This window comes from Eptatretus burgeri, chromosome 9 (genome assembly GCF_056783735.1).
Source record: "Eptatretus burgeri isolate ZD-2024b chromosome 9, Ebu_testis_v1, whole genome shotgun sequence".
Taxonomy (NCBI): domain Eukaryota; kingdom Metazoa; phylum Chordata; class Myxini; order Myxiniformes; family Myxinidae; genus Eptatretus; species Eptatretus burgeri.
Genome location: NC_140969.1, coordinates 68,029,228 through 68,055,390, shown reverse-complemented (window position 1 = coordinate 68,055,390; position 26,163 = coordinate 68,029,228). Strand labels below are relative to the sequence as shown.

At 44.2% G+C, this 26,163-nt stretch overlaps 2 protein-coding genes across 5 annotated transcripts in view; both read right to left on the bottom strand.

The window, feature by feature from the left end:
• Positions 1 to 1,882: 1,882 nt before the first annotated feature.
• LOC147020282 (radial spoke head 1 homolog) overlaps positions 1,883 to 26,163 on the bottom strand; it is a 44,769-nt gene continuing 20,488 nt past the window's right edge. Inside the window, exons 6-8 of one of the 4 annotated variants that reach the window (XM_085895551.1) lie at positions 22,846 to 22,917; positions 18,893 to 19,006; positions 1,883 to 3,340 (exon numbers count right to left, since the gene is read on the bottom strand). In XM_085895551.1, the coding sequence (XP_085751677.1) occupies positions 18,896 to 19,006; positions 22,846 to 22,917 (183 nt within the window). In that variant the 3' untranslated portion in view covers positions 1,883 to 3,340; positions 18,893 to 18,895. Of the gene's footprint in view, positions 3,341 to 18,384; positions 19,007 to 22,845; positions 22,918 to 24,550; positions 25,032 to 26,163 lie in introns of those variants that run through there. The other 3 variants (XM_085895550.1, XM_085895552.1, XM_085895549.1) reach the window with 3 other exon arrangements.
• LOC147020283 (nucleoporin p58/p45-like) lies at positions 23,020 to 24,323 on the bottom strand. The gene is given in 1 exon segment (XM_085895548.1): positions 23,020 to 24,323. A coding segment is annotated over 1 exon segment (1,077 nt). The 5' UTR covers positions 24,259 to 24,323; the 3' UTR covers positions 23,020 to 23,181.

Genomic DNA, 26,163 nt, shown 5'->3' with positions numbered 1-26,163 from the left:
CACTCTGGTCCTGGTTTGCACTTGACGTGAAAAAAGATAATACACTTAATACTGCTATGGATTTCAGAATCCGATCCGACGAATGCATACAAACAACTATGTACTCAGACAGTTATTTCCTGAAATACATGTTCAGGATAGACCCATCCCCATGTCTGGTGGGATTCTAAATATGATGCCTTAGATTCCTTCTCTTATGGAAAGCTCCTTTTTCTCTTTACGACAGACACATTCATGCACGGAGGCTCGACACCCACCTTTTACCACCGACGTTTGACATTCCGTTCAGCAGCTCTATGGACGCTAACTGGCTCTTTTTCATATCGGGCTGAACATTGAGGTGATAATTGTTGTTGACAGCTAATGAGAGATTCACGTTTTCACTCGGTAATTCTGACAAAGGGCTGCTTTTATCGTTCGTCCAGCACCACAGGCATGGCGTTGTGGGCCAGGAGTGATCGCGGGACAGGCAGGTTGTCACGGCAATGATTTGCAAATGAGGCAGAGTGGATTTGGCTGGAGTCTGCGCCCGACCAGATGGGCCGCCTATAAAAGGAGGACGAGAGGTCCGTTCTTGGCGGGTCAGTCGATAACAAGTCAGTTTGTGAGTCAGTTGGCGTCAATGAGTCTATCAGTCAGAATGGCTTTACCAGTCAGTCGGAGTCCAGTCAGTCAGATGGCTTTACCAGTTAGTCGGAGTCCAATCAGTCAGACAACTTTACCAGTCAGTCGGAGTCCAGTCAGTCAGACGACTTTACCAGTCAGTGAGTCGGTGTCAGTCAGATGGCTTTACCAGTCAGTTGGAGTCCAGTCAGTCAGACGGCTTTTCCAGTCAGTCGGCGCCAGTGAATTGGTGACAGCCTCAGCACCTCAGCACTTCACAGTCCCTCACAGCTCCTAACAGCTGTCTGTCTGTTGTGGCTCCTGGTGGTGGGTGACGCTCGAGCTGTTGGTGCTTGTTCTGCTCTTGGCGTGCCTGATTCATGGGGGGGACATCGATTGGTGTTCAAGCCTGCTCGCGAGTGGGTGCACGGCAAGGCTGGGCACTGGCAACGGATGAGGCATGCTCACTCATTTCAGGACGTTTTTGTTTGATGGACGACTTCTCTTTGGTGAGCAAGACGATTTCTCTTCCCCCTGAATAATCTGCTGGGTACCCTTGTCTATGTTTAATTGTTAAGTAAGGCATAGAGATAAGCATCTGCCCTTTGTCCCTTTTTCTCTCAGTGCCTGGTTGATTATTTATTTGCTTACGATTATTTTGGTTGATTTTTATTTATTTATTTTCCTTATTAATAAATTGCTTTGTTGAAATTCCAACCTGTCCTTGCTTGTCCTTTCCTTCCATTGATCCAGCATTGTCCGAACCTAGATAGACTGGGAAGTAATTACCACAGGACTTGTCCTGTAATAGTCGGCATGCACCAGTGGTTAAAACACTCGGCCACCCTAATTTTGATGTAATCAAGATAAGATTGGTGCTTTGCCGAGGGCACGCTCCCCATTCAGGAAACCACGTGACCTTGAGTGAAATGGCAAAATTAGACGGTGGACACTGGAACTCGTGGTTGACTGAGTGGCGTTCGTGGTTCTGAAGCAACCCACCGTACCACGAAGTTAATCGTGAGCGGTGGCCCCAGGTCCGGCTCTTCCGAGAACAAACAGGGATTAAACCCCCTCATAATACACTTGGTAACCGTGGCCGGAACAATACAAACTCTCAGGAACATAACTCGAAGGCGAATCTCTCTCTATATCTATCTATCTCTCTCTCTCTCTCTCTCTCTCTCTCTCTCTCTCTCTCTCTCTCTCTCTGGACATCTCACGCAGCGAACGCTAAAGCCGAATGACAATCCTTCTCACTCCAGCAAGAGAACCAGATCTACAGTGACATCCTAATCCGCATTCGCACTCCCGCAAGAGAACCAGATCTACAAATGAGGTCATAATCTACGTTTACATCCCAACCACATGATCTGTTGTGATGTCACAGTCAGCGGGGATATAGCAAGCACTGGACCACGTGCCAAACAATCGAACAATTGGTCACATGACATTCCCATTGTTCTCGTGACTTTATAAGGGCTGGAAGAGGGAAAAATCTTGCTCAACGCAGCTTTCCCAGACTCGGGAATTGACATTAAAAAAAGAACAAAAATGGGACAGAGTCGGGAGGGAGTGGTTGAGGCTTTAGAGGGGAGGACTTTCGGTGGGGGAGGGGTTGAGTTTTCAGAATAGCACGTGTCAGTTTACTCACAGTAAAAATGTAATTGGCCACGTGTGTGTGTGTGTGTGTGTGTGTGTGTGTGTCATTGTGGTGGAGGGGGGGGGCGTGACGCAATCACCCTGTGGGTGTTGTGCTCGTGTGCATAAATTAAGAAATCAAATGAATGTTTATGAATGCCACGGACTGTGATGCAGCGGAGTGTCATTGAGCATAAGCTCTCAAGGTGCATGAAATACTCCAACTGGTCAGCGTCTCAGTCTCTGACAGTGTGGCCTCGTACCAGCCTCCTCGTGGCAGGGTTGTTCTCACTAACGGGTGTAGAGATGAAAGGAGAATCGCTGCGGGCGCCTTAAAACCAGTTGCTTCGGGCACGTGGGGCTGGTTAACCTTGGTAGGCAGTTCCTCTCGGGGAAGGTGTATCAAGAGAGAGCATAAAACGACGAAATGACGATTTGTAACGACAAGCTAACGAAACATTTCAAAAAGGGATGCATAGAGATAGAAAATGACAATAAAAGTGGAGAACACAGATTTTTTTTCAAATAGCAGAGAGATCACAGGATTGGGAGTCCTTAAGAGTAGAACAGTCTGAGAGAAGAAACACAAGTGAAAGAAAGACGGAATAACTATATAAAGAAAAATGATGCAAACGACACAGCAACATGAAGGCAACCTTTGAAGAAAGAGAATTTGAGCATGAACCATCCAGCCATCCATTGGGACCATACTCTGTGCAGAGCGTTGGTGCTGCCTAAGCAGTCTCCTTGGCTATTGGACACAATCCTAGATGGGTCACCACTCCGACATAGGATACCAGCAAACTGGCACTCGTTTTCCCGACCTCGGAAGGATGACAGGCAGAGTCAACCCCACCTGGTATTAATTCAACAGCCCAGTGGGATTTCAACTCAGGATCCGAGGATCCTAAGCCTACCACCCTAACCATTAAGCCAACACCAGGCATAGCATGAACCAACAGTGATAGAATGTGAGAAAGGAAGAATACCAGCTTGCTGGGGATGATCGAGTCATTCGAGTGTCCTGTGTCGGAGTGGCGACCCGTCCAGGATTGTGCCCAATAGCCAAGTAAACTGCTTCCGCAGCACCGACGCTCTGTACAGAGTATGGTACCAATAAAAAGAAAAAGGAAGAGCCTTTAAAGAGCTGGCAAATGGAAAAGCATCAGGAGTGCATTCAGTTACCAAGTTTCTTGTAGAGCGCTCGCCAAGTGGCTTAAGCACTCTCCTTAAAACTTAAACACTCGCCAAACCGTTGAAAAGGAACAGCTGGCTTGGCAATCGCCAGCTCGCTGTTTCGTAACTTAACATACACTCCGTGCTGGTTAAATTCCAATAGAGCTCTTTAAGGTAGTTGAGAAGGAGGCAATCAAAATATCAACAGCTATCTGGACACATATCTGGAGCAGGGTGTTCAAATAACCGAACCAGAACCATTGCCTTGATTCCACATGCAAGCAAGGTATCACTAAAGATCTTGGAATACATAATCTGGTTGAGATTGAGCAAGCAGGTTTCAGAAGATGGAGAGGAACCTGAGATCAAATGGCAAATCCGAGGTGGGTCATAAGAAAAGCAACCTGGGAATATCAAAGGTCAGGTCAGGTGTGGGAGCATGTGCCAGAACAGCATGTCGCTGCGTCCACTTTCCGCCAGTACTCCAGGGGCCTCCGTCTGGCCATCCCCCAGGCAGATGCCAGGCCCATCCCCATCTCCTTGAGATGATGGTCAACCTGTTGCAACCATGAGGCACGTGGTCGACCCACTGGCCTCCTCCACTCATGAGACTCCCTCGCTGAGAGAATCTGGTGAGCAGGATCAGAGTCAGGAAAACGAGCCACATGTCCATACAGCCGCAACTGACGCTCACGGACTATGCAGGTAACAAATCTCATCCGAGTCTCTCTCAGCAACCGCTCGTTGGACACAAAATCCGACCAGCGATAGCCAAGGATTCTCCGAAGAGACCTGGTACCAAAGGAATTAAGTCTCCGTCTCAGATCCTTGGTCAGAGTCCAAGTCTCGCACCCATAGAGCAAGACTGGAAGTACCAAGGACCTGAAGACTCGGACTTTCGTCCTCCCGCACAGGTACCGGCAGCGCCACACCCCATGATCCAGTGAATCCATGACTCCCCAGGCCCGACCCAGACGTCTATTGACCTCTGACTCGCAGCCAGCAGAGACATGAATATCACTGCCAAGGTAAGTGAATCTCTCCACGACCTCAACATCCTCACCACAAACAGACACAGACAGGACAGCAGCATCCAAGATGTCACCGAAAGCCTGGATCTTAGTTTTGACCAAAGAAACCCGTAATCCCAACGGCTCCGACTCCTCATTCAGCACCTCGAAGGCCCCCCAAGAGGATGTCTAAAGTCTCCGCAAAGATGACTGCATCATCTGCAAAGTCAAGGTCCGAGATCTTGACATTCCCAAATGACGCACCGCAACTTGATCTCTCCGACATCCTCCCTAGAATCCAGTCCATACAAGTGCTGAAAAGTGTGGGGGCAAGTACACATCCCTGACGAACTCCAGTAACAACTGGAAATAAGTCAGAGATGGTACCACCACACTTCACAGCACTCTCAGTACCAGAGTAGAGTTCAGACATCAGATCGATCAGTTTTGGTGGCACCCCACGAAGACCAAGAATCCTCCAGAGGACATCCCGATTCACTGAATCGAACGCTTTACAGAGATCAACATAGGCTGCAAGCAGCCCCTGCCGAAACTCTCGTCTGCGTTCGGTGAGGACACGAAGGGCAAGGATACGGTCAATCGTTGACCTCTTTGGTGTAAAGCCTGACTGCTCTGGACGCTGGTGCTCAAGCAGATGGTGGCGAACCCTATCGAGAATTATCCGAGCAAAGACCTTGCCCGGCACTGAGAGCAGCGTCACCCCTCGGTAGTTGTTGCAGTCTTGGCGATCACCCTTCCCTTTCCAGAGAGGGAGAACAAGGCCCCTCTTCCAGTCAGTTGGGATGATGCCTGTGTTCCAGGCAGAGCACAAAACTGCATGCAACGACACGAGTGCAGCATTTCCACCAGCCTTGAGAAGTTCGGCATGGATGCCACAGATCCCTGGAGCTTTGCCCCGTTTCAACTGGTTCACCGCAGCCCGTGTTTCCACAAGCGTAGGTGGACCACAGTTGATTCGAGGGTCAGCAACAGGGATTGTAACACCCTTGACGTCCAACTCGACAGTTGGGGGATCAGCCTGGTACAACCGCTCAAAGTAACCGGCCCAGCGGGCCTTCACTTCAGACTCCTCTGTCAAGAGCCTACCACTCTCTGCTCGAACTGTAGTGCTCCGAGGGATGGGCTTGGATGAACGTAATGCGCGAATTCCCCTGTAAGCGGGACGAGAATCACCTGTCCACAGGTGATGCTCTACCCCCTCACAGATTCCTCGCACATAGGCCTCCTTGTCCACCCTCAGTGCACGTACAGTTTTACGCCTCAGCTCCCTGAACAGCTCAGCTCTGCCATTCAGCCTGGCCCTGCGACTCTGGTCAATGGTATCCAGTGTCCCTTGAGAGATAAAATTCTTCTTTGCCCTGCGGTGAGCTCCAAGGCATCCACCGGCAACATCAAGGACGGTGGTCTTGAAGGCGCTCCACAACTCTTCAGGACCCCCCAAAGCACCCAGACCCCCCAAGTGTCCACTCAGCCTGTTCGCAAACTCCTCAGCTGCTCTCTCATCCCTGAGCTTGGCAACATCCAGCCTCGGCTGGGATGGTACCATTCTCCAGGATTTAAGGTGCAGCTTTAGAGTTGCTACAACAAGCCTGTGGTCAGTATTGAGGAACTGAGCACTCCGGTAGACCCTGCAGTTCTGGATCATCCTCCAACGACTGTCAATGAGGACATGGTCAATCTCCTTTGCCACACCGCCAGCGTTGGAATACCAAGTCCAGCGATGAGCTTGTGGGCGCTGAAACCATGAACCAGCCACCCTAAGTCCATGACTTCTTGCAAAGTCAAGGAACTTAGTGCCATTCTGGTTCATAGTTCCTGACCCATGGGGACCAACACACATCTCATAACCGTCCCTATCAGTTCCAGTCGATGCATTGAAATCCCCCAAGACTAGAAGTGTATCTCGTCTGGGGCACTGATCAACCACAGACTCGAGTGTGGCGTAGAATGCATCCTTCACGGTGAGATCACTCGCCTCAGTCGGAGCATAAACAGAGACCAGGGAAATGACACCTAAGGAGTGACGAATCCTTAATCTCATAATACGCTCGTTGACCGGTGTTACCTCAATTATCATTGGGGTCAGCTTATTGGACACAGCTACAGCAACTCCTTGGGTATGGTAACCATCAGAGCGACCAGACCAATAGTAGGTGTAACCACCCACCATTATCTCGCCGCAATCCGGTCTCCAAACCTCAGAGAGAGCTGCAATCCCGATGTCCAAACGCTTGAGCTCAGATGATAACAGAGACAGGTGATCATCCTCTCTTAGGGATAGGACATTCCAGGCACCCACCCGAAGGGACCGCCTCAGGTTAACCCAAGGAGACCGCCGTCTGGTGGACGACACCTCAGCACCACTCTGACACACTCTCCCGCAATCTGACGCAGGGATGTTACCCCGTGGTTTCCCTCCTATCAAAGATTGGGGATCCCGAAGGCTTTGCCCTAATCCCGTCATCCAGTGAGCTGCCCTGCGAAGGGAAGCTGCACAAGAGGTACTCCCACGGAGTGGGTTTTCAGATTTTTTTGCGTTTTTGCGTTTTGCGGAATGAAGGGTTTTACGGTGGCCGGAGTGCAAATCCTGCCACCAACCTCCTAATAAGAAGTGACCCAACTGCAGGAGGACGTCCGCAGACACAGTTGGGCACTAGATATGGATGGCCGTTGGCTCACAAGGAGCTCCTCCGCCCTTTGACGGAATATCAAAGGAAGGTGTGTGAAACTCTATCGATCATGAGCTGGGGTGCCCAGTGTTACCCGTTGCTGTTCTAATCCAGGGGTGTGTTACTTTATCAATCATAGCTGGTAGAGCCCTCGCCAAGTGGCTTAAGCACTCAAGCAAGCGCTCCAACGGAACGCTTGATTTGGTAAGTGATAGCAAGCTGATCGGTAATGAAACACCCCTGTTGGCATTTTGAAGAAATCAAATTGTTGATTTTTTTGTTGTTGTTTATTGGGCGGGTCTAGAGCACCTCCCTACACACACACTATAAGGAATGGGGTTGGGGATCATTTGCTATTACCTTTCATGTCGCTACAAAGGTTTAGGTACCCTTGAGTAGAATCTCCATGTACTCAGGGTAGCGACATGGCATAACCCAGAAATTTTCGTCACGTGGGTCATGGGTATCCCATTTCGTATCCATCGATACATCTCATTGCATAAGTACACGATAACCCATCATTCTTTTATAAAAACGACAAGATGCTGTGCCGTTGGATGTACCAATCGATCAGAGAAGGGTTTTTAAATGTATCGATTCCCTGCAGATACCCAAAATAAATAAACAAATGGGAAAATAAAGTTCGTCGTCTGAGATGGAAACCAATTTCAGGGTGGTTTCTGTGCCAGGTAAGTTGTAGTCCCCGTGTGTGTGCATTTATGTGTGGTGCTGTAATCAAAATGGTAGTTGGTAGCTGGGTATAACTCGTAAAAATACATAAATCATCATGGAAACATCTATAGATCATTTATGACAAATCAAGAACGTCCTGGAAAAGTTGCTTGTGAGTAAACATGTCACTTGCGTGTCTGTCATGTAAGTTTGTTTATTTATTCATTTGTACAGTGTACCAGGTGGCTGCCAAAAAAAAATGTGGGATTTTTTTGTGGGAAAATGTGGGATTTCAAAATTTGAATGCAGTTAAAGCTATCAAACTAATTAGGGTGCTCAGATTGTATGGTATCAACATTATAAGCAGTAAACATCCTATATCCACCTATTTCAATTAAAAAATATACATAATAACTACTACATGAAGCAATACAGTGTCTGTATGGTTACATCATCTTACTTAGTACATGTATGGCCTATGGTTGCATAAATATCATGTATTCCTCATGATTAGGTTAGCATTGATGAAAGCCTTTATACTATTGTACATGTTTCAGTATATAACAGTATATGTAATCTTAATTAAAATGCACAAATTCAGGAGTGTACACAATGCAAATATAACACATATTAATATTGGACTTTCAAAACACTTTAGTTTTTTATTTAAGATGTTATTACTCAAACTGGTTACATTCTGGAGTACAACTATCAGTGCCAAGTGGGCTTTAGAACATAAAATATAAACAGTATGACTATTATGGAGAAAAAAATCATAAAATCATTTCTCGAGCATTGAATTATAAATAACATGTGAAAATAAATCTGTCTTACTTCGGTGAGGGCTTTAATGCTACAAAGTGAAAATAGCCCTATTCATATGCAAAAGAACATAATATATAAATGTGATACCATACATGATGCCAGGTTCAATGGCTGAACAAAGCAAAGTCATCATAGCACCCATGAAAAAACTTTATTACAATGAAACTTATTTACATGGTTTATGATTTAACAGATTAACTCCTTCAAACATATAATACATTAGGACTGTTTCCATTTATTTCCCAACACCACTAACACCATCACCCTGACCTGAGAGGCAGATCACACTGATCACCCACATTACAATTTTCTTTTTCTGCACTGAGACAGTTTTTTTTTCCAATTTTTCCAAGCTGGAATTGGTTTGTGACAGCTTATTATGTCCTGATTCAAGGAGGGTCTGAGCTGCACAAATTTCTACCATTCTTTGAGATTTTGATGCCAGAGCTTTCTTCAGACGTTCATTCACTTCAGGCACAAGTTTATCAGCTGTTTTCAGGTCTAGTAGAAGTCTGTCCTTTTGTTCCCTGAGTTTTTTTTCCTCAGTCTTTTGGAGCTCCATCTGATCCTTTGCTTTTTGCTGCTCTTTTTCTTCAGCTTCTTTTTTTAGCTTCTGTTTCTCCATCTCCTGTTTTGCATCTCTATCTGCTTTGTATTTCCTATGTGCTTGGTGCACACTCTCCAGCATCGATTTGGTAACTGTAACTTGGCATGGTTCACCCTTTCCATTTTGGGTCACTGCATCTTTTATGGTTCTCAAACCATTCACAGCATTTTCACTCAGATGGGTTCTCTGTGAAGTGACTGTATATTTGTTCAGTGAAAAACCCCTTTCAACATCAGCCTGTCCATGTGATATGGCCAAAACAACTTTCACAAGCTGTCCAAGAATGGGGTACTTCTCTTTGCCAGTAGAGGTCTTCACATCCAACACTCTGGCCCAATATCTATCAACTCCCTGATATGAGCCTCATTCCTCCATGAACCAGGATTCATTGATTTCATTCTCAGCCTGGTAAAGCTTCCATTCATCACCAATTTGATCTATGTATTTATCAGAAAAGATATGAGGAAATTTCATGGGCAGCTGCTTTGATAGAATCCATTGATTTCTCCTGCTGTCTCATCAGTGGATGTAAGAAACGTAATCGCCTCAGCAAAGAATTGTCCAGTGGAAGGCGATTAATCAAATGCTTTGCTACAGCAGCATATGCATCCTTGACATCTGAGAAGAAACCAACTTTATCCAATGGAGTGATGTTCTTCTTTGGCAGAAGCCATCTTGTTGATTCACCAATGGCAATGCAGTCATTGGATAACATCAGGTCCTTCTTCATAATGTCAGTATCAAGCAAATCTTGGCCTTCTTTGTCTTTTATGACTTCACATTTCAGAAATTTCTAAAGTATGTTCTTCAAGAGATCTGAGAGCTCTGAATAAAGGACAAGTATGAGTGGCTCTTGAGACTGGAAAAGATTGAGGAACCCATTAAATTCACTGGTAAGGTACTGCAGGAAGTGCAATCTGAGCAGGGTCAGGTCACACAGCTGTTTTCTAACGTCGTTGTATCTCTGACTAGAAATAAGCAGCTTCACATTTTCTTTTGGGAGGAAGACAGTGAAGTACTCAACCAAACTTTTCCATTGCTCTATCACTCTTTCCAATACAGGGCCAATGCTCAACCATCGATTGCTAACATAGCGTTGAAGAACATGGTTCTCCACCTCCATCAAAGCTTGAATTTGGGAGTAGTCATCTTTACGTGATGCTGTTTGATGGAAGAACTTTAATAGCTGATCAAGAAAACTGTCCATGCCCCACGATTCTAGAACACCCATTGCTTTTCCAAATGCATTGTGTACTGTGTGTATGTTGCATGATCCTACATCAACAAGCCCATGGGAACCTGCAGCCTTGCAGTCTGCATCCATTTTTTCCCATAATGCTTTGTTTACATTAGGTGCATCCATTCCCAGCATAATCATGTTTTTTAAATCAAGACCATCTTCTTCCAATGCGTCTGAAAGGGTCTCCCTCAGAATTTGAGCTGTTGCATGACCCAACATCTTTGACTTCAGGTAGCGTGTGTCAATCAATCCATCATTCCAAAAACGAATATGGATATCTAGTTGCTTTTTCATCTGGTCATGAGTAGTTTCATCTAACAAGATGGCATAAAATGTAGAAGTGTTCCTAATCTTTGTAACAAGATCTTCATGAAAGAAAGAACCAAGTCCATGTGAGACTACATATGAGACTTTACTTCAGTTAAGTTTCATATCCCTTGCAACATCACTGTCGGCGAACATTTCTTGAAATGTTTCAGCTATCTTATCACATGATCTGAAAGATAAATTGTCTTGTGCAACTTTCATGACCCATATAGCTTCTGCTTTTGTAACTTTGTCCTGGTGTGAAAGAGTTCATTTTTGGGATGCTCCAGAGGTTGATGCTTGTGACAAATATACCCCACCTGACCCAATTTTCAGCTTTGACTGTCCAGATGCTATTGCAGTTTTAGCCACTCTAATATGCTTTGTTCCTTCAGCATGTCTTTGCAGTTGATAAACACCACCATTGCTAATATCAATGTCTTTCTTGCAAAACGCACAATGAGCTTCCTGGTCTGATTTATTTTGTACCCACTGGCGAAGCGCATGCCCATTCTTGTCCACACTATTCATCGAATTTTCCTTAAATTTTGTTGTATGTCATGGCATTTTGATGAATTAATAATATGTTCTCTTGCTTGTAAAACAGATTCTACAACTACACCTGTAAGCAGGAAAGCAAATAGGTTAAGGAATTGTATATACATGTATATGCCAAGCAACAATCCAATATACATGTATCATGAAAGGGAAAAAAACACCTTATATGCAAGTTAAATTGTTGTGAATGTTAACATTACATGTACCAGTATTACCAGTATTCCAAATAAGTACCTCAAATGGTACATCTTTTAATAGCCATTTATAAATACGCAATCACAATATGGTGTTGTCTTACACTTTCAGCATTAAAAAACCATCACAGACACAGTGAACATGATGATGAAGAGAAATGTGTTATTTTATAATAACCATGATATCCATCAATTATTTATATTTATTACCACAGCAGAAAGATTGAAAGTGCATTAAATAACACCTAAAAAAATGCTCCAGAGGCCAGGGGTGCAAAACCCTATCAGATTTTTGGGCTTAACAATGCTAAAAAATCTGCTGTAGCCATTACAATTTTAAAGGTTTGACAAAAATGTGGGAAATGTGGGAAATTTGGGATTTTTTCAAAAATGTGGGACACATTTTGCAAAATGTGGGAAATGTGGGACCACTGGGCACCCTGTTTGTACTAATTAGCATTAAGTGTTGTCGTTAACATTGTTTAACAACATTACATGTCATGGTTAACATGGTTAATTAGAGATTTAATGAAATTAAATGGTCGAGCACTGGTATGGTTCACCAGAGGACCTGGGTTCGATTCCTGGTCTAGGCGCATAATTTTCCCACGTAATACATATGATCTCTGTTTGCCTGTTCATTTGTATTTGTATTAATAATAGCGGTCATGGGATTGTCACCCCCACGGGGGGGGGGGGGGGGGAGGAGGGAAGACACTCTTGTGGACAGGCCGCCACTGCTCCGATGATTATAAGTGGAGCCCTTACCCCAGAAGTGAAAATTGAAGTATATGGACAAGTCCTCGAACAAGTAAAAAGGTTCACACAACTGGGGCACATTATCACAGTCAATGGGAGATATGATGGTGAGATCCGAAGGAGAATTGAGATCGCCAAGACCAGCTTTGTTGGAATGAAGGTCATGTTAACATCAAGGAAGCTGAAGCTAAATCGTCGGAAAAGAATGTTGAGGTGCTACATTTATTATCTTTGTTAAATGTGGTGGAGACATGCACAACAAACAAGGAGACTACTGATAATTTGAATGCATTCGAGATGTGGACATACAGGAGGATGTTCCGCATACCCTACACACACAGGAGGACTGTGTTTCGTATGCAGCATGTAGTTGTTGGTTGCAGCATTTTCTGGAAGCGCAGCTGTGCTGCTGATGCAGTGCCCCCTGTTTCCAGTAAGCTGGTACTCATTTTGCCGACCTCGGAAGGATGACAGGCTGAGTTAACCCAGCTGGTGTTATTTCAACAGCACAACAGGGGCTCAAACTCAAGACCCGAAGATCCTAAGCTTACAGGAAGACTTTATAGGAAGGAAGTATTCAAAATGGCTGGGGAAAAGAGAAAACTCGTGCAGAATATCAAATAGAGAAAGATACAATACAGTACTGTACTTTGGTCACATCACCAAAGCAGATGGTAGATAGAGACGGTTGTTGGAGGGGAATATCGATGGAAAACGTAGGAGAGGGAGGCAGAAGATAAAACGGATGACGGATATAACAGACTGGATGCAGTTGACCTATGTGGAATGTGTAAGGGCAGTACAGGGTAGACAGAGGTGGAGATCCATGGCAGTCAACCTTCTGGGAAGAACATGACACAAACGGACGAATGAACTGTCTTGCATCTTCAAGATTCTTTTATCATGCACTTTTCTTCTCTTCTTTGTTGTCTGTCTCTCCCTTCCATTTTTTTTTTCACTCATCACTCTTTAATCGTAATTTTGAAGTTGCTTTGCACCATTTTCATTTTTTAAATGTATTTTTATCATGGTTGCAGTGTTTCTAAAAGCTGTTTCGTTCTTCCTCCTTCATATGCAGCACATGACTGTGGGGTAGTATCATTGGCTGAGGGCGTGGTTGTGCTATTGATGCAATGCCCTCTGCTGGTTAGGGCAGGAATTTGCTCATGGTGCCGGCGATAGCTCACCCACACTTCACAAAGGACACCATGGGATCTTTAACATCCATCGCCAAATGCCTCAAGACGAGACACCAAGTTTAACGTTCATTGAAGGGATGGCACACTTGAATCATTCTGCGTGTGAAACAGTGGGTGACAGTTTATAGCTGGGTCAAGATTCAAACCTAGGCTAAACTTCGAGGCGAGTGTGAGCTGTTTAGTTGTGCATATAATTCACCGTGTTGTCATGTTCTGTTTAATATGCCTGTTTGTCCTTTTTTTTGAAAACGTATTATGCTGCTTGTCCATGATGTCTAAAATAGTGATATTGTGTAAATCAAATTCCAGCAGCTTATCTGATTTACTTGAACGAAGCACATTTTGAAGTGCATATTATTTTCTCTTCCACTGCACAAGAACCTACAATCATGAATACGACAACATCGTTCAAGTTCAATTCGTATACTGTAACAAGAAAAAGAGCAATCAGAGATTGCAGACCCTCGCCAGGACTTCTTTTGAGTGGTGTATTACTACAGGTTTTTTTTTTTTTTTTTTTTTTTTTTTTTGTATACCTTGGTCGAGGCTCGTATGAGAGCTAACACACAACTCACAGCAAGGAGGCATGAGACAAGAGGGGTGGGAGTGGAAGGGACAAAACATTGGGGAACAGACACAGGTGAACTGTGGAAGGGAGAGGGATGGGGATGGGACGGGGAACATGGCGAGGAGAAGATGGACATTACAGGGACTTTCAGGAAGGAAAGCAGGAGAATTGAAGGAAGTGGGCTTGGGTGGATTATCAGGGGTAGAAAAGATCGAGGATTTGGATGGGGGAAGATAAGAGGTGGTGGTGAACAGCTGTTTTGAAAGCCTGGAGGGAAGAATGGGAAAGAATAGAGTGAGGAAGTTTATTCCAAAGGCGGGAAAAAAGAGGAATGAAAGAGTGAAGATGAGCAGTGATTCGTGATTTTGGTAGTTTTACCAGAAGGGGGTTGTTGGCGGACCTTGAGCGCCCTGTGGAAATGTGGTTGGGACAAAACGCAGAGAGAGCAGGGGGGGCAAGGCTGGAGAGGAGTCGGTAGAAGACAGAAAGACCACCGACCAACCTGCGGTGATTGAGTGAGAGGCCCAAAGACTCAGCTTCATTGCGGGAGATGCCAATGATCTTAAAAGCCCTGGTTTCGACAGCGTGAAGTCGAGAAAGGTGGGAGGCAGGAGCACCAGCCCAGAGGGGAGAGCAGTACAACATCAGGCTACGGACAAAAGCTTTGTAAGTAGTCAGGAGCTCAAGAGGGCCGAGGAAGGACTTTGCACGACGGAGGATTCCCAGTCGGCGACTGGCTTTTGAGGCAAGGTTGGAAATGTGACTTTCCCAGGAAAGGTCATGGCAGATAGTGAGACCCAGAAGCTTGAAAGAAAAGACTTCTTCCAGAGGATTGTTGAGAAAGTGGATGGGGGGGTTTTGTAAACGGTCCTTTCGAAGAGACATAGTGAGAGTGTGAGATTTGTGTGGATTGAAAGACATGTTCCACGTGTTGGACCAGTTTGTGATTTTATCCAGATCTGCAGTGAGCGAAGAAGCTGCTGCTTGCCGGTCTGAGGGATGACAGATGGTACGGCAGAGGGTGGAGTCGTCGGCAAAGAGAAATAGAGGATTTTGCAGAGAGTCCGAGAGATCATTGATGAAAACCAGAAAAAGAACAGGGCCCAGAACGCTACCTTGAGGAACTCCAGCCTGCACAGGAAGAGGGGATGAAAGAACTCCATTTAGGGCCACACGTTGACTGCGACAGGAGAGGAAGTCTGCGAGCCATGAGTGGAGATGGCCTTGAATACCATGGGAAGAGAGTTTGGTGAGTAGGGCAGGGTGCCAGACTGTGTCAAAAGCACGTGATATGTCCAGGGATACGGCTCGGATTTCCTGTCTGGCATTGAGGACCTCCATCCATTGATGGGAGAGCAGTAGCAGCATATCCAGGGTAGAGTGACCTGGTCTGAAACCAAATTGATGATTGGAAATCAAGCCATTGGAGAAGAGGAAGGATTTCATGTCTGAAGCAATGATGGATTCCATAACCTTGCTGATGATTGGGAGAAGGCTGATTGGTCTGTAGTTACAGGGATCTGTTTTTGCACCTTTTTTATGCAGGGCAGTGATGTTAGCAGATTTCCAAGCAGATGGCAGATGACCTTGGGAAAATGAGAGGGTGAATAGAACAGAGAGAGGGTGAGCAAGAGCAGAAGAGCAGGCTTTGAGGACACGTGGGCTGATGCCGTCTGGACCGGTTGCAGAATCTGACTCGAGGTTTGAAAGCAAGCTCTCCACCTTGTCAGGAGAAAAGGATACAGAGTCCAGGGACAGTTGGGTGCGACTGGGTAAAGTGGGTAGAGATAGTGATGGGTTTAGGACACAAGATTTAGCTGCAAACACCGAGTTTAAACATTCAGCTTTATCACGTGTGGAATCAGCAGTGCGGCCATTTGAGGTAAGGGAGGGGATGGAGGGGGAACATACACCAGAAACAGATTTGATTAAACGCCACCAGGATTTTGAGGAGGGAGAGAGGTTTGAGAGTTCAGACTTGAGATGAGAAAGATGTTGTTTTCTGGCTCTCCTGAGGGTAGATACACACTTGTTCCGAGCTTTGTGGAAAGAACTGAGATTGCCCTCAGTTGGGTTTGCTTTCCATGAGGCAAAGGCAAGTTGTTTCAAGACAACTGCCTCACCACAAGCTTCAGTAAACCAAGGGCGGGAGGAAGGGTAAGACAACTGAACACGAGAGGGGATAAATCTGTGCATGAGAGAGAGCAAGTTTCTTTGAAAGAATTCCCAGGATGAGTTGATGTTTGAGAAAGTAGTGATAGGAGACCAGTCTGTAAGTTTGATGGCTGCTCGGAGACCCTGCCAGTCGGCTTGAGTGAAATGCCAGACTCGACGGCGGTGAGGTGGTTCTCTGATGACAGCCAGAGAGATGTCCACTTTAACAAGGACGTGGTCAGAAGAACCAATTGGAGCGAAGGAAGAGCAGCAGATATTGGTTTGTGGGTAAATCCAATATGGCTGCCAAACAATGTGACTTATGATGTCATATGTGTGACCCTTTTGTTCCTCATGGATAGGTGGTCATATGTGTAAAAAAGGTTCATCTTGATCTGTTCAGCCATTTCAGAGAAGAAGATTTTTGAAGGTTAAAAATTTTTTTTTAAAGGCTGCCAAATCATGTGACCGATGGCATCATCAAAATATTTTGTGGACTATTTTATCCCTAGATGACCGTCAAAAATCTTCAAACTGATCGGATGTAGTGTTCTACATATGCAAGTATGATGTCATAACAAAGGCGCCTATGACATCATAAAAATATCAATCTCATTCCACATGAGGAGAACTTGTTATGTGCCAAGTTTCAATTTTTTCCTGGGTACGGTTTCAGATATACAAAGGTCCAAAGTTTTTCCATTTTTCCAACATGGCTGCCACAACACGTGGCCTATGACGTCATAATTATCAGGAAGACATTCTACATGAGTAGTCGCACCAATGGTGAAAATTTTGTCTCAATCCGACCAGCGGTTGCAGAGAAAAACACGAAAGTTCTGTGCGGACAAACAAACTAGCAAGAAGAAGACGTCGTGCAGAACTTGATACTTGTAAAATACATAAAACAATTTGACCTCAAAAATAATTGCTGGTTGAATTATATGGTGAAGCATGCAACTCTTCAAATTTCAAGTGAATCGGAAGAAAATTGACAATTTTAGAATTTTGGCTTATGTTGACTTTTTGGCGTATTGGTGGTTGAATCCAGTGACCTGAAATATAAATCCTCTTCAAATTTCAAGTCAATCGGATGAAAATTAAGGATTTTAGAAATCTCACCTTAGTTGTTGACCTTTGGCCTATGTTGACCTTGTGGTCCAAGTTGACCTCAAAAATAATTGGCTAGTTGAATTCAATGACCTGAAATATATACCCTCTTCAAATTTCAACTTAATCGGATGAAAATTGAGGATTTTAGAAATCCCACCTAAGTTGTTGCCCTTTGGCCTATGTTGACCTTTTGACCTCAAAAACAATAGGCTTCTTCCTTATGACAAACTCTACGATGTGGTGAAGCATTGCGAAGATCAGTTTAAAATTGTGTCCTGAAGGTGACAAACAGACAGAATAACATGAAATATCACTCATAGAGTGGCAGCTTGGCGAAACAGAACGGCTCTCCGTAGAGAACATATCTCCGCCAGGTTGAATGGTTGACATTTTGTATGCCACTGATAGGTTGGATCTAATTCCAGACCTCAACCAAAATCGAATCGGCTTGTTCTTGTCACCTAACCAATTCTTCCACCTTCTTTTGTCACAAGTCCACAACTTTTAGAGATAACATGCTTTACATAGTCTTTGGCCCCATCTCTCAATGGTGAAGAATCACCTGAAAAATTCTCGAATCCAAATCTGGATTCAGATCTTCACCAAAATCGAATCAATTCGTCCTTGTCACACAACCAACTTGTCCATCAAGTTTCATCCGAATCCGTCCTCAACCTTTTGACATGTCATGCAATATCGTTTTTAGCCCCATCTCTCAATGGTGAAGAATCAGTTAAAAATTTAATAATTATCGTATCCAGATGTGGAGTCGGATCTTCACCGAAATTTAGCATTGCCGTCCTTGACCTGTCACCTACAAACGTAAAAAAAAATTCAAAACGATTGCTTGAAAACTGTGGCTAAAAATCGTGTGACAAACAGACATCCAAACAGACAGACAGACAGACAAACAAACACAGACAAATCCTACAGACCAACATACTTGGCAAAACAAAAATTTTTGCCAAGTAAAAATCGACTGACCAATATACTTGAAAAATCTTCGATTTTGTAAGTAACAAACAAACAAACGGACCCAAATGCAATATTCTCTCCTTCGGCGAGGGTATCGAGCGAGACATTTTTATTGTGATGAAAATTCTGCATATCGTGTCAACATTTTCTATTTCAAGGGAATCGTGTGGTTATATTTTCGAAAATTATCAATTAATGAGACTAGAATCAACTCTTTTCAGAGTGATCCAACAAGAGAGTACATCACCTTCGGTGGAAGAGAACAACATGCTACAGTAGCATTTACATTCAAATTACGAACAAGTGTAAACTCTGGTCCATATTTTAAATGTGCAAGCTCAGAAGTTGCTTATTGCCTGTATAATCTTTCTCAAGGTGGCTGGGTACCTATGATCAAGAGTGTGTTGGGACTGGATAAATGAGATTAAAGTTTGAGCTATTACCTATGAGTCTAATGTCACGTGGAATGTTTCACATCGACATGTCTTTAAGTCCTTTTCCATGCCACCATGCCATGCTACTTGCTTAACAGTTTGTCACAAATGAAGGCTGCTGACATCAAACAAATAAAATGAGGTGTTGGGGGAGAGTGGCAAAATCACCTTTTAAGACTCTCCATCTGCATTTGGGTCCCACAAAGTCAGCATGGTGAGCTTAGATGGTTTCCATTTGGTAGGAAGATTCTCGATCGCATCTTCTTCCTCATAAAAAGTTTCCTGAGCAGAATTTTAGATTGGGGCAATGGAAGTAGGAAATGCAGAACATTGTGTAGGTCAGGATGAAGGAAAATAATAATAATAATTTTTTTTATAGGTTTCATGGATTTATTTATCCATTATGTCATTATGCTTGTCTTTCATGTACCATTTGTATTATGGTTGGCTTGTTTGGTGATCCGATAGGTTACAATACTGGTACCCCAGCTTCAAATTCTATACACTGTGTGGTTTTGTGCACTGCTTACTAATGTCCTTATGATTCATGTAAAAGTACAATGTCCTCTAATATCTTTGTCATTACATGTGATATATTCTGATTCTGATATACAGTACCATAATCTGTTGTAGAGCGTCGGAGCTGCCAAAACAGGTTCTTGGCTAGGGTTATACTGGGTGGTTTGCCATTGCCTTCAGGGCAGGCATTCATCATTTGTTCAGGGTGCCGGCGATAGCTCACATACTGTTTGTAAAGGACAATGTCGGATCTTTAACGTCAACCAACTAATGCAGGCAGACGGGAAATATTGTTTAACGTCCATCCCAGGGACGGCACACACATTGATGGATCACCATGCCTGCGAGACACCGTGATGACAGTTTATAGCTGGGTCGGGATTCTAACCCGGGCTAGACAGCCTAGAGACGAGTACCTCAAGGAACTCCTGCCAGCCCCAATAGATACATAAACATAAACAATTTTTTCCAGTAACCTTAAACTATGTTAAAAACTAGAAGGGCACTCTTTGACTTTGCGACGTCATCAGATATGCTTCTGCCCAGATTATTACATCATTATATACATACTTGTTTCCAAGTTTGATTTATATTCACATTATAAAGTGCAACTCCCTGAACCCACATTCAAAATATTAAATAATTATGGCTGCCAGACCATGCATCCGATCAGATTGAAATTTAAAACATATTGTCGCGGATCCGGGGTTCGAGGCTTGCCATGAGGGGAAGTACTTGGGTCCCTCCCAAACGCCCGGTCCTGACGCCGTCGGGCACAGATAACTCCATGCACCGGCAGATTGCAAAGCAACCACGAACACCAATTGGCAAGGCCAATCCAGGCATGGTTACACTACTTCTCGTGATACCATACCTGTAGATGGCCGGCTAATCAAGGTCAGTGCCCTCAGCGCACACTCGGATTACTGCCGAGCGTTACAGTGAGTGTGCACTGGCTGACGAAGCAAATTATTGGGGTAGAACGTCCCGTTTAACCTCACTTGTGCACTGCGGCGGACCAATAAAGGAAAAGACAACCGAGACAGATTGGAAATAGGAACAATCAATTCGTTATTACAAACACACAAGCAAGAAACCATATAAAAACAAGTATTTATGAGCAAGAAAGCAAAAAGGCACATAAGAGCAGATTTAACCATAACATGTATTCTTCTTCAATCTTACTTAAACAAAAGACTTGTCCATCATTCAATCAGGTGCAAAGAATAAAACAAGGATTGAAAACAAAATAGAAGTAATGAATGGAGAAAAGGAGAGCAGTCTTTCCTTCTCTCCCTCACCTCGCACAAATATACAGGAAAATGCAGAGGGAAAAGGATGGGGTAGATGGGCAGTGGTGATGTGAAGTGATGGGGGGCCGTGTCCCGAAGGTGCCCAGACCCAGTAGGCAAGTCCTCTCTGGCGTTCTAGATATGTGAGCTCGATGTGCGATTCGCCCTCCCCTACTTCAGATCCTTCCTCCTCAGGCCCCCGTCGATGAGGTGCCACCATTCACCCTCCTCATCCGTGGCTGACAGGGCTGAGAGGGCAGGATGACGCTTGTGGAAAGAGTGCTGTTTTTCCACAGAAGCTCGACACCAACTGCTTGTGAAACTTTCCTTTATTTTCCCTCACACAATTTTGTTCCTTCCCTCATGAGCCTTCTCAGTCTTTTAGTCTTCTGCTCAGGGGAGCTTGTCCCATTTGTGTCTCCTTTCTGCCTCCCTCAGCCTTCTGCCTCCCTCAGCCTTCTGCCTTTTGCTTCTCCCCTTTCTGCTTTCTGAGCCGTCTGCTCAGGAACGCTCTTCATCCCTGCTCACGCAAGCTTGTCACAAATCCTTCTCTTCACCTTTCTGCTTCTTCTTCACATCAGCTTTCTTTCCCTCCTCCCACAAGCCTTCTCCCCTTCCCATTGGTCCGCAGCCGATGGGGACGGGTGCATAACGTCACTTGTGGAAATTGCCACATCATTCTAAGGGATGTTTCAACGAAGCCCCTGTCCCGTCTCTCACGCGCCCAAAGATGAAACGAGAGCCCCCAGCCCCCTCCTTCACACGGAAAACGCCCAATCGCACTGTTTTGCCCTGTACCATACCAGTGAGAAGGGCCGCGCCTTGCAGGCCATGCTGAACACCAAGCGTCACGAATACACATGCGAAACGTGACATGAGCATGCATGCGAGAGCATCCGATGGGTTTCCAAGCAATACGTGGATGGAGGGAACATGGAAAGGAACCCTGCACGACCGAGGGATGACCAAACTGCTGCGGGATTGAAGGTAAGTCCGATGGGGTGAAGGAGGGACTTTTGAAAGGATGTTTGATGGAGGGGAGATTATTGGTGGACCATTGAAATGGACCGATGGGGTAACGGAGGGATGATTGAAAGTAACAGAGGGAATGAACAGAACGATGGTGTGAAGGAAGAAATATTGAAAGTAACAGAAGGGGAGGGGGGAAGACATTACACGGGACAAACAACCTAGCCAACACATGCCCCCCCCCCAAAAAAGCCCGTTGACAAGGGATCAAGGACTATTTTTACAAAGACTAATGAAATACCTGATCCTCAGGTCACCTACGAGTCCATGTATGCTCTTCCCCTGGGATAAGTTTTCCAAAACAATAACAACATATTTACCATGACAACAAGATCATAATTGCCAAGTTTCATGATCATTGATGAAGTGGTTCAAGAGAAAGATTAAAAAAATATTTTAGTTCAATATATATGGCTGCCAGACCAGGTGACCAATTAGTTATTCATGAACACCCTGGTATCACCAAGACTTTTGGGAACATGTGTGTGAAGCTTACCCTCAATCTGTCAAGCTGTTCCACGGATTATTCTTATAAGATTCCCAATAAGTCCCCATAAGATTTTCAAAGGTTTATTCCTCAAAAAAAAAAATCATAGCTGCCAAAGCATGTGACCTATGACGTCATAGGTGGATAACTTTTTGTTCCTCATGGATAGGTGATCATACTTGTAAAGTTTTTCCTCGATCTGTTCAGCCATTTTGAGAAGAAGGTTTTTGGAGGTTTTTTCTTTAATGTTAAAGAGAAAATATGGCTGCCGAACCACATGACTGATGGCGTCATCAACCCCCCCCCCCCATAAAATTCACAAATTTTCATACTGATCGGATAAAGTGTTTGACGTATGCAATTATGACGTCATAACAAATCCACCTCTAACATCATCAAAAATCACACTTATTTCCCATGGGGACTAATTCACATGTGCCAAGTTTCAATTTTTTCCATGGTGTGGTTTCAGAGATACAGAGGTCAAAATTTTTTCCGTTTTCCCAACATGGCTGCCACACCACGTGACCTATGACATCATAATTATCATTGAAACATTCGCAATGAGTAGTCGCACCTATGGTGAAAATTTAGTTTCAGCATTTGCAGAGAAAACAGAGAAAATTTGCACATACGGATGGACGGACAACCCGAAAACATTTTGTCTCCGGCGACTTCGTTCGCAGAGGCATAAAAATATTCAATACTAAATCAATTAAAAAAAAAACCATGAATTGCCTATCTAACTAGTAATTGAGTTATGAAAGCCTTTGAAGGTTTAGAATTATGCTTACCTGTTTTTGAATGACATACTCTCCATTTAGCTCACAGCCAACATCAAAGACAAACTTTCCTTTACCCAGTGGCTGTGGCAAGAAGAAAGAAAAGATTTTGCCTGTGAGGTCAGTTCATTAACAGCTCATAATAACACAAGGATATACATAGAATCTTACTCGACTTAGATTCCGTTTATAATGTGGGCAATCGAGAACATTTGTGCAAAAATGGTACACGTTATTTTCTTCGGTCTGACATTAAACGGCATTGCAACTCCTTGTTGTGAGAATGAATCTTAAAAGGTTTTACACCGTCGCTCCCAAACCGCCGTCCTCCATGCTGCTACAACCGGATCACTTCTTCCCTCGCTTGTTACCTGGTGGTGGCTTTTTAAGCTGCAGAGGTTGTACGGACGCAAGGCTGAGGGAAGGGGTGTTGAACGTTGTATTGAACGTCAGGCCAGCAGACTGTGCCATGCCTGGGTTGCCAAAACTAAAACCAGTTGAGGTTCCGCTTGTAGCCCCAAACCCTGCGCTCAGACTGCCAACGGGCTTTGCAGCTCCAAACCCACCAAACCCAGTTTCAATGGTGGATCCAATACCCAAGGAAGAGCCAAGCAAAGAACCTTATGCCTGAGAAGCTAAAGGGACTTGCTGCTGGGCAAGCGAGGCCGCAAGGGCGAGTGCGGCTGGGTTGTGGATATCACTGAAGGGCATAGGGCCTGTGAGGACACTGGGAACGGAGCAACCCTGCTTCTCCGCTTGCTGTCGAGTGGCAAAAATATCGGTGGAATCGCCGAAGTGCGCCTTACGTAGGCTCAGGAATTGCCCCTTCTGTCTCTTGACTGACTCGTGGATGACCTGCAGATTCCCAGCCAGAGCCACAAAGGTCTCATAGAGCTTCTTCAATGCCTGGGAGAAATCCTGTGGAGTCATACGCTGAGAGTTGGCTTGGAGAGCGATATGACTCTCCATCTCCTCAATTTGCTTCTTGTACTGCTGCATCTGGCCCTCAAAACGCTCTGCCAATCGCTGAAAGTACTCGGTCGGTGCTCCATTTTCAAGCTGGAGACTGAGAGGGATCTCCTCTGTCCTCACAGCTATCTCTGCATTCTTAAGCTCCTGGGAAGTGTCAGCTTTCAGTTTGTTGGCAGCAAGGGAGTTGCGCTGTAGCCCCGCCGCCACTATGCCGAGCAATTGTCGCAGCGCCCGGACATCCTCCAAATCCTTCTGCACGTTCCTCAGAGATGCTGGACCAATCTCTTCCTGCACTTGCTTTTGCTCCTTAACAAACTTTTGGAATTCCTCAACATCCTTAAGGATTTCAGGACGTAAGACTTGCTCCTTCAGTGCTTTTCCATTCTCGGGGCGACCTCCCATTGATTTGTCATCTTTTCTGGTGGAAGAGGTTCGTGAGGCATGGAATGGCATTCCTGTGTAAGAAATTGAGTTCGTCAAGAGAATTTAATGGACGAATGGAAAATACCGAGTGAAGGAATCCAAGTGACTGGTTGACAATTCCAGAGCAGGACGAAAGTTCTGCGGACATTACTGCTTCGGCTTTAAAAATTTGCCAGTTAGGGAGCAGTCTCGAAGCTCCACTTCCTCGTCTTGTGTGAAGAACTGAGTCCGCTGGTAGTCCTGAAGTGAGTCCCTCTCATAGGCCGAGGAGTCAGTCACCATGGCTGCACCAAGCTTCGGGTTGGGGGTACAAACACCTTTGGCTTCGGAACTGGAGGGACCACAACGGCTTCCATTCCTGCATTTTATTTTGGAGGAGCTACTGCTGCTGCTTCCAACCCTATTGCGAACACTGCCACATCATTTGACAGCACCCCTAGTCTTTTTGGCAACACAGCAACCATTGGTTTAAAGCCAATGGCATCTGCTGTCCCATTCTCCATCCCCAGTGCTTTTGGCACAGCAACAACTACCACTACAACTTTGTCACTGGGAGGTCTAGCCCAGGTTAACACCGATCCAGGAGGTTTCATATCAAGAGCGATACGGTTTTGCATAACTGTCGTCCGCATAGCTACCAGTTCTGCACTTGTCTTGTGAAATCCCTCGCTCGTGGTGTTGGCAAGTTTCTCCAATGATGCTGCCATGTTGATAATTTTCCTTGCACTTTTGGCGGCTCCAAAAGGAGGGAATGCAATCATGAAAAACCTCTCAACTTCTGAAATGGCTCTTTTCGGTCTGTCCTGTGGCATCAATGGTGTTTGGTTAGTGATGCGAATTCTGGGTATTACATATCATAAATAGCATGATCCTGTCCATCCCACTGGCAGCCATGAGTATGCCCTGTATCCGCACACACAATAAGTACCATTCTAAGGTGCCTGAGGTTCCAAAAGGTTATTCACTCGTATTTTTACAGGTATGGTTGTCCCGTTAATTCGTCCTTTAACCGTTATGATCTCGTTACCATGTTCACCATAATATTGACATGTTGAATTTCCCAAGTAAAGTCCCTTACCCCCATCTTCTAAAGGGGCAAATTAGTCCAACTTGTTTGTGCATAAGTTGAAAATGTGGAGCGACCTTTCTAATCCCTCCCCCTTTTTCAATCTCTCATAGTCTGTCAACTTTACTTCCACAGGTCTCCACTTGGTTCACCTTTTTGTGCCTCAATCACGACATGCATCTTAAGAGTCCTGTACTTAGGGTAATACCAATGCTCATAGTCCGTACAATTGTACCCCCCCCCCCTTTTTCCCAATTTCTCCTTATCTCTGCTATTCTCCCTCGCACTGATGCTGGTGTCTTTCTTACTTTAGTTAAAGTTGGTCTATCTTGTCTACGGACTAAGTATCCACACATGTCCTCTCCCTTAAATGGGATTGTGAACAAGGGCAATCCATGTTTTGAGGAGTGTGGGAGGTGTGAACACACTCAACATTTACTTTTGTCCATCGCCCTGGTGTACTGTAAGGATAGTGCCAAATAGGTGTTCAATTGATGATAGGTCAACTATATATATATATATATATATATATATATATATATATATATATATATATATATATATATATATATATACATACATATATATATATATATACATACATATATATACATACACATATATATATATATATATATATATATATATATATATATATATATATATATATATATATATATATATATATACATACACATATATATATATATATATATATATATATATATATATATATATATATATATATATATACATACATATATATACATACACATATATATATATATATATATATATATATATATATATATATATATATATATATACATACATATATATAAAAACCTGTTTTTACAACCATTTTACCC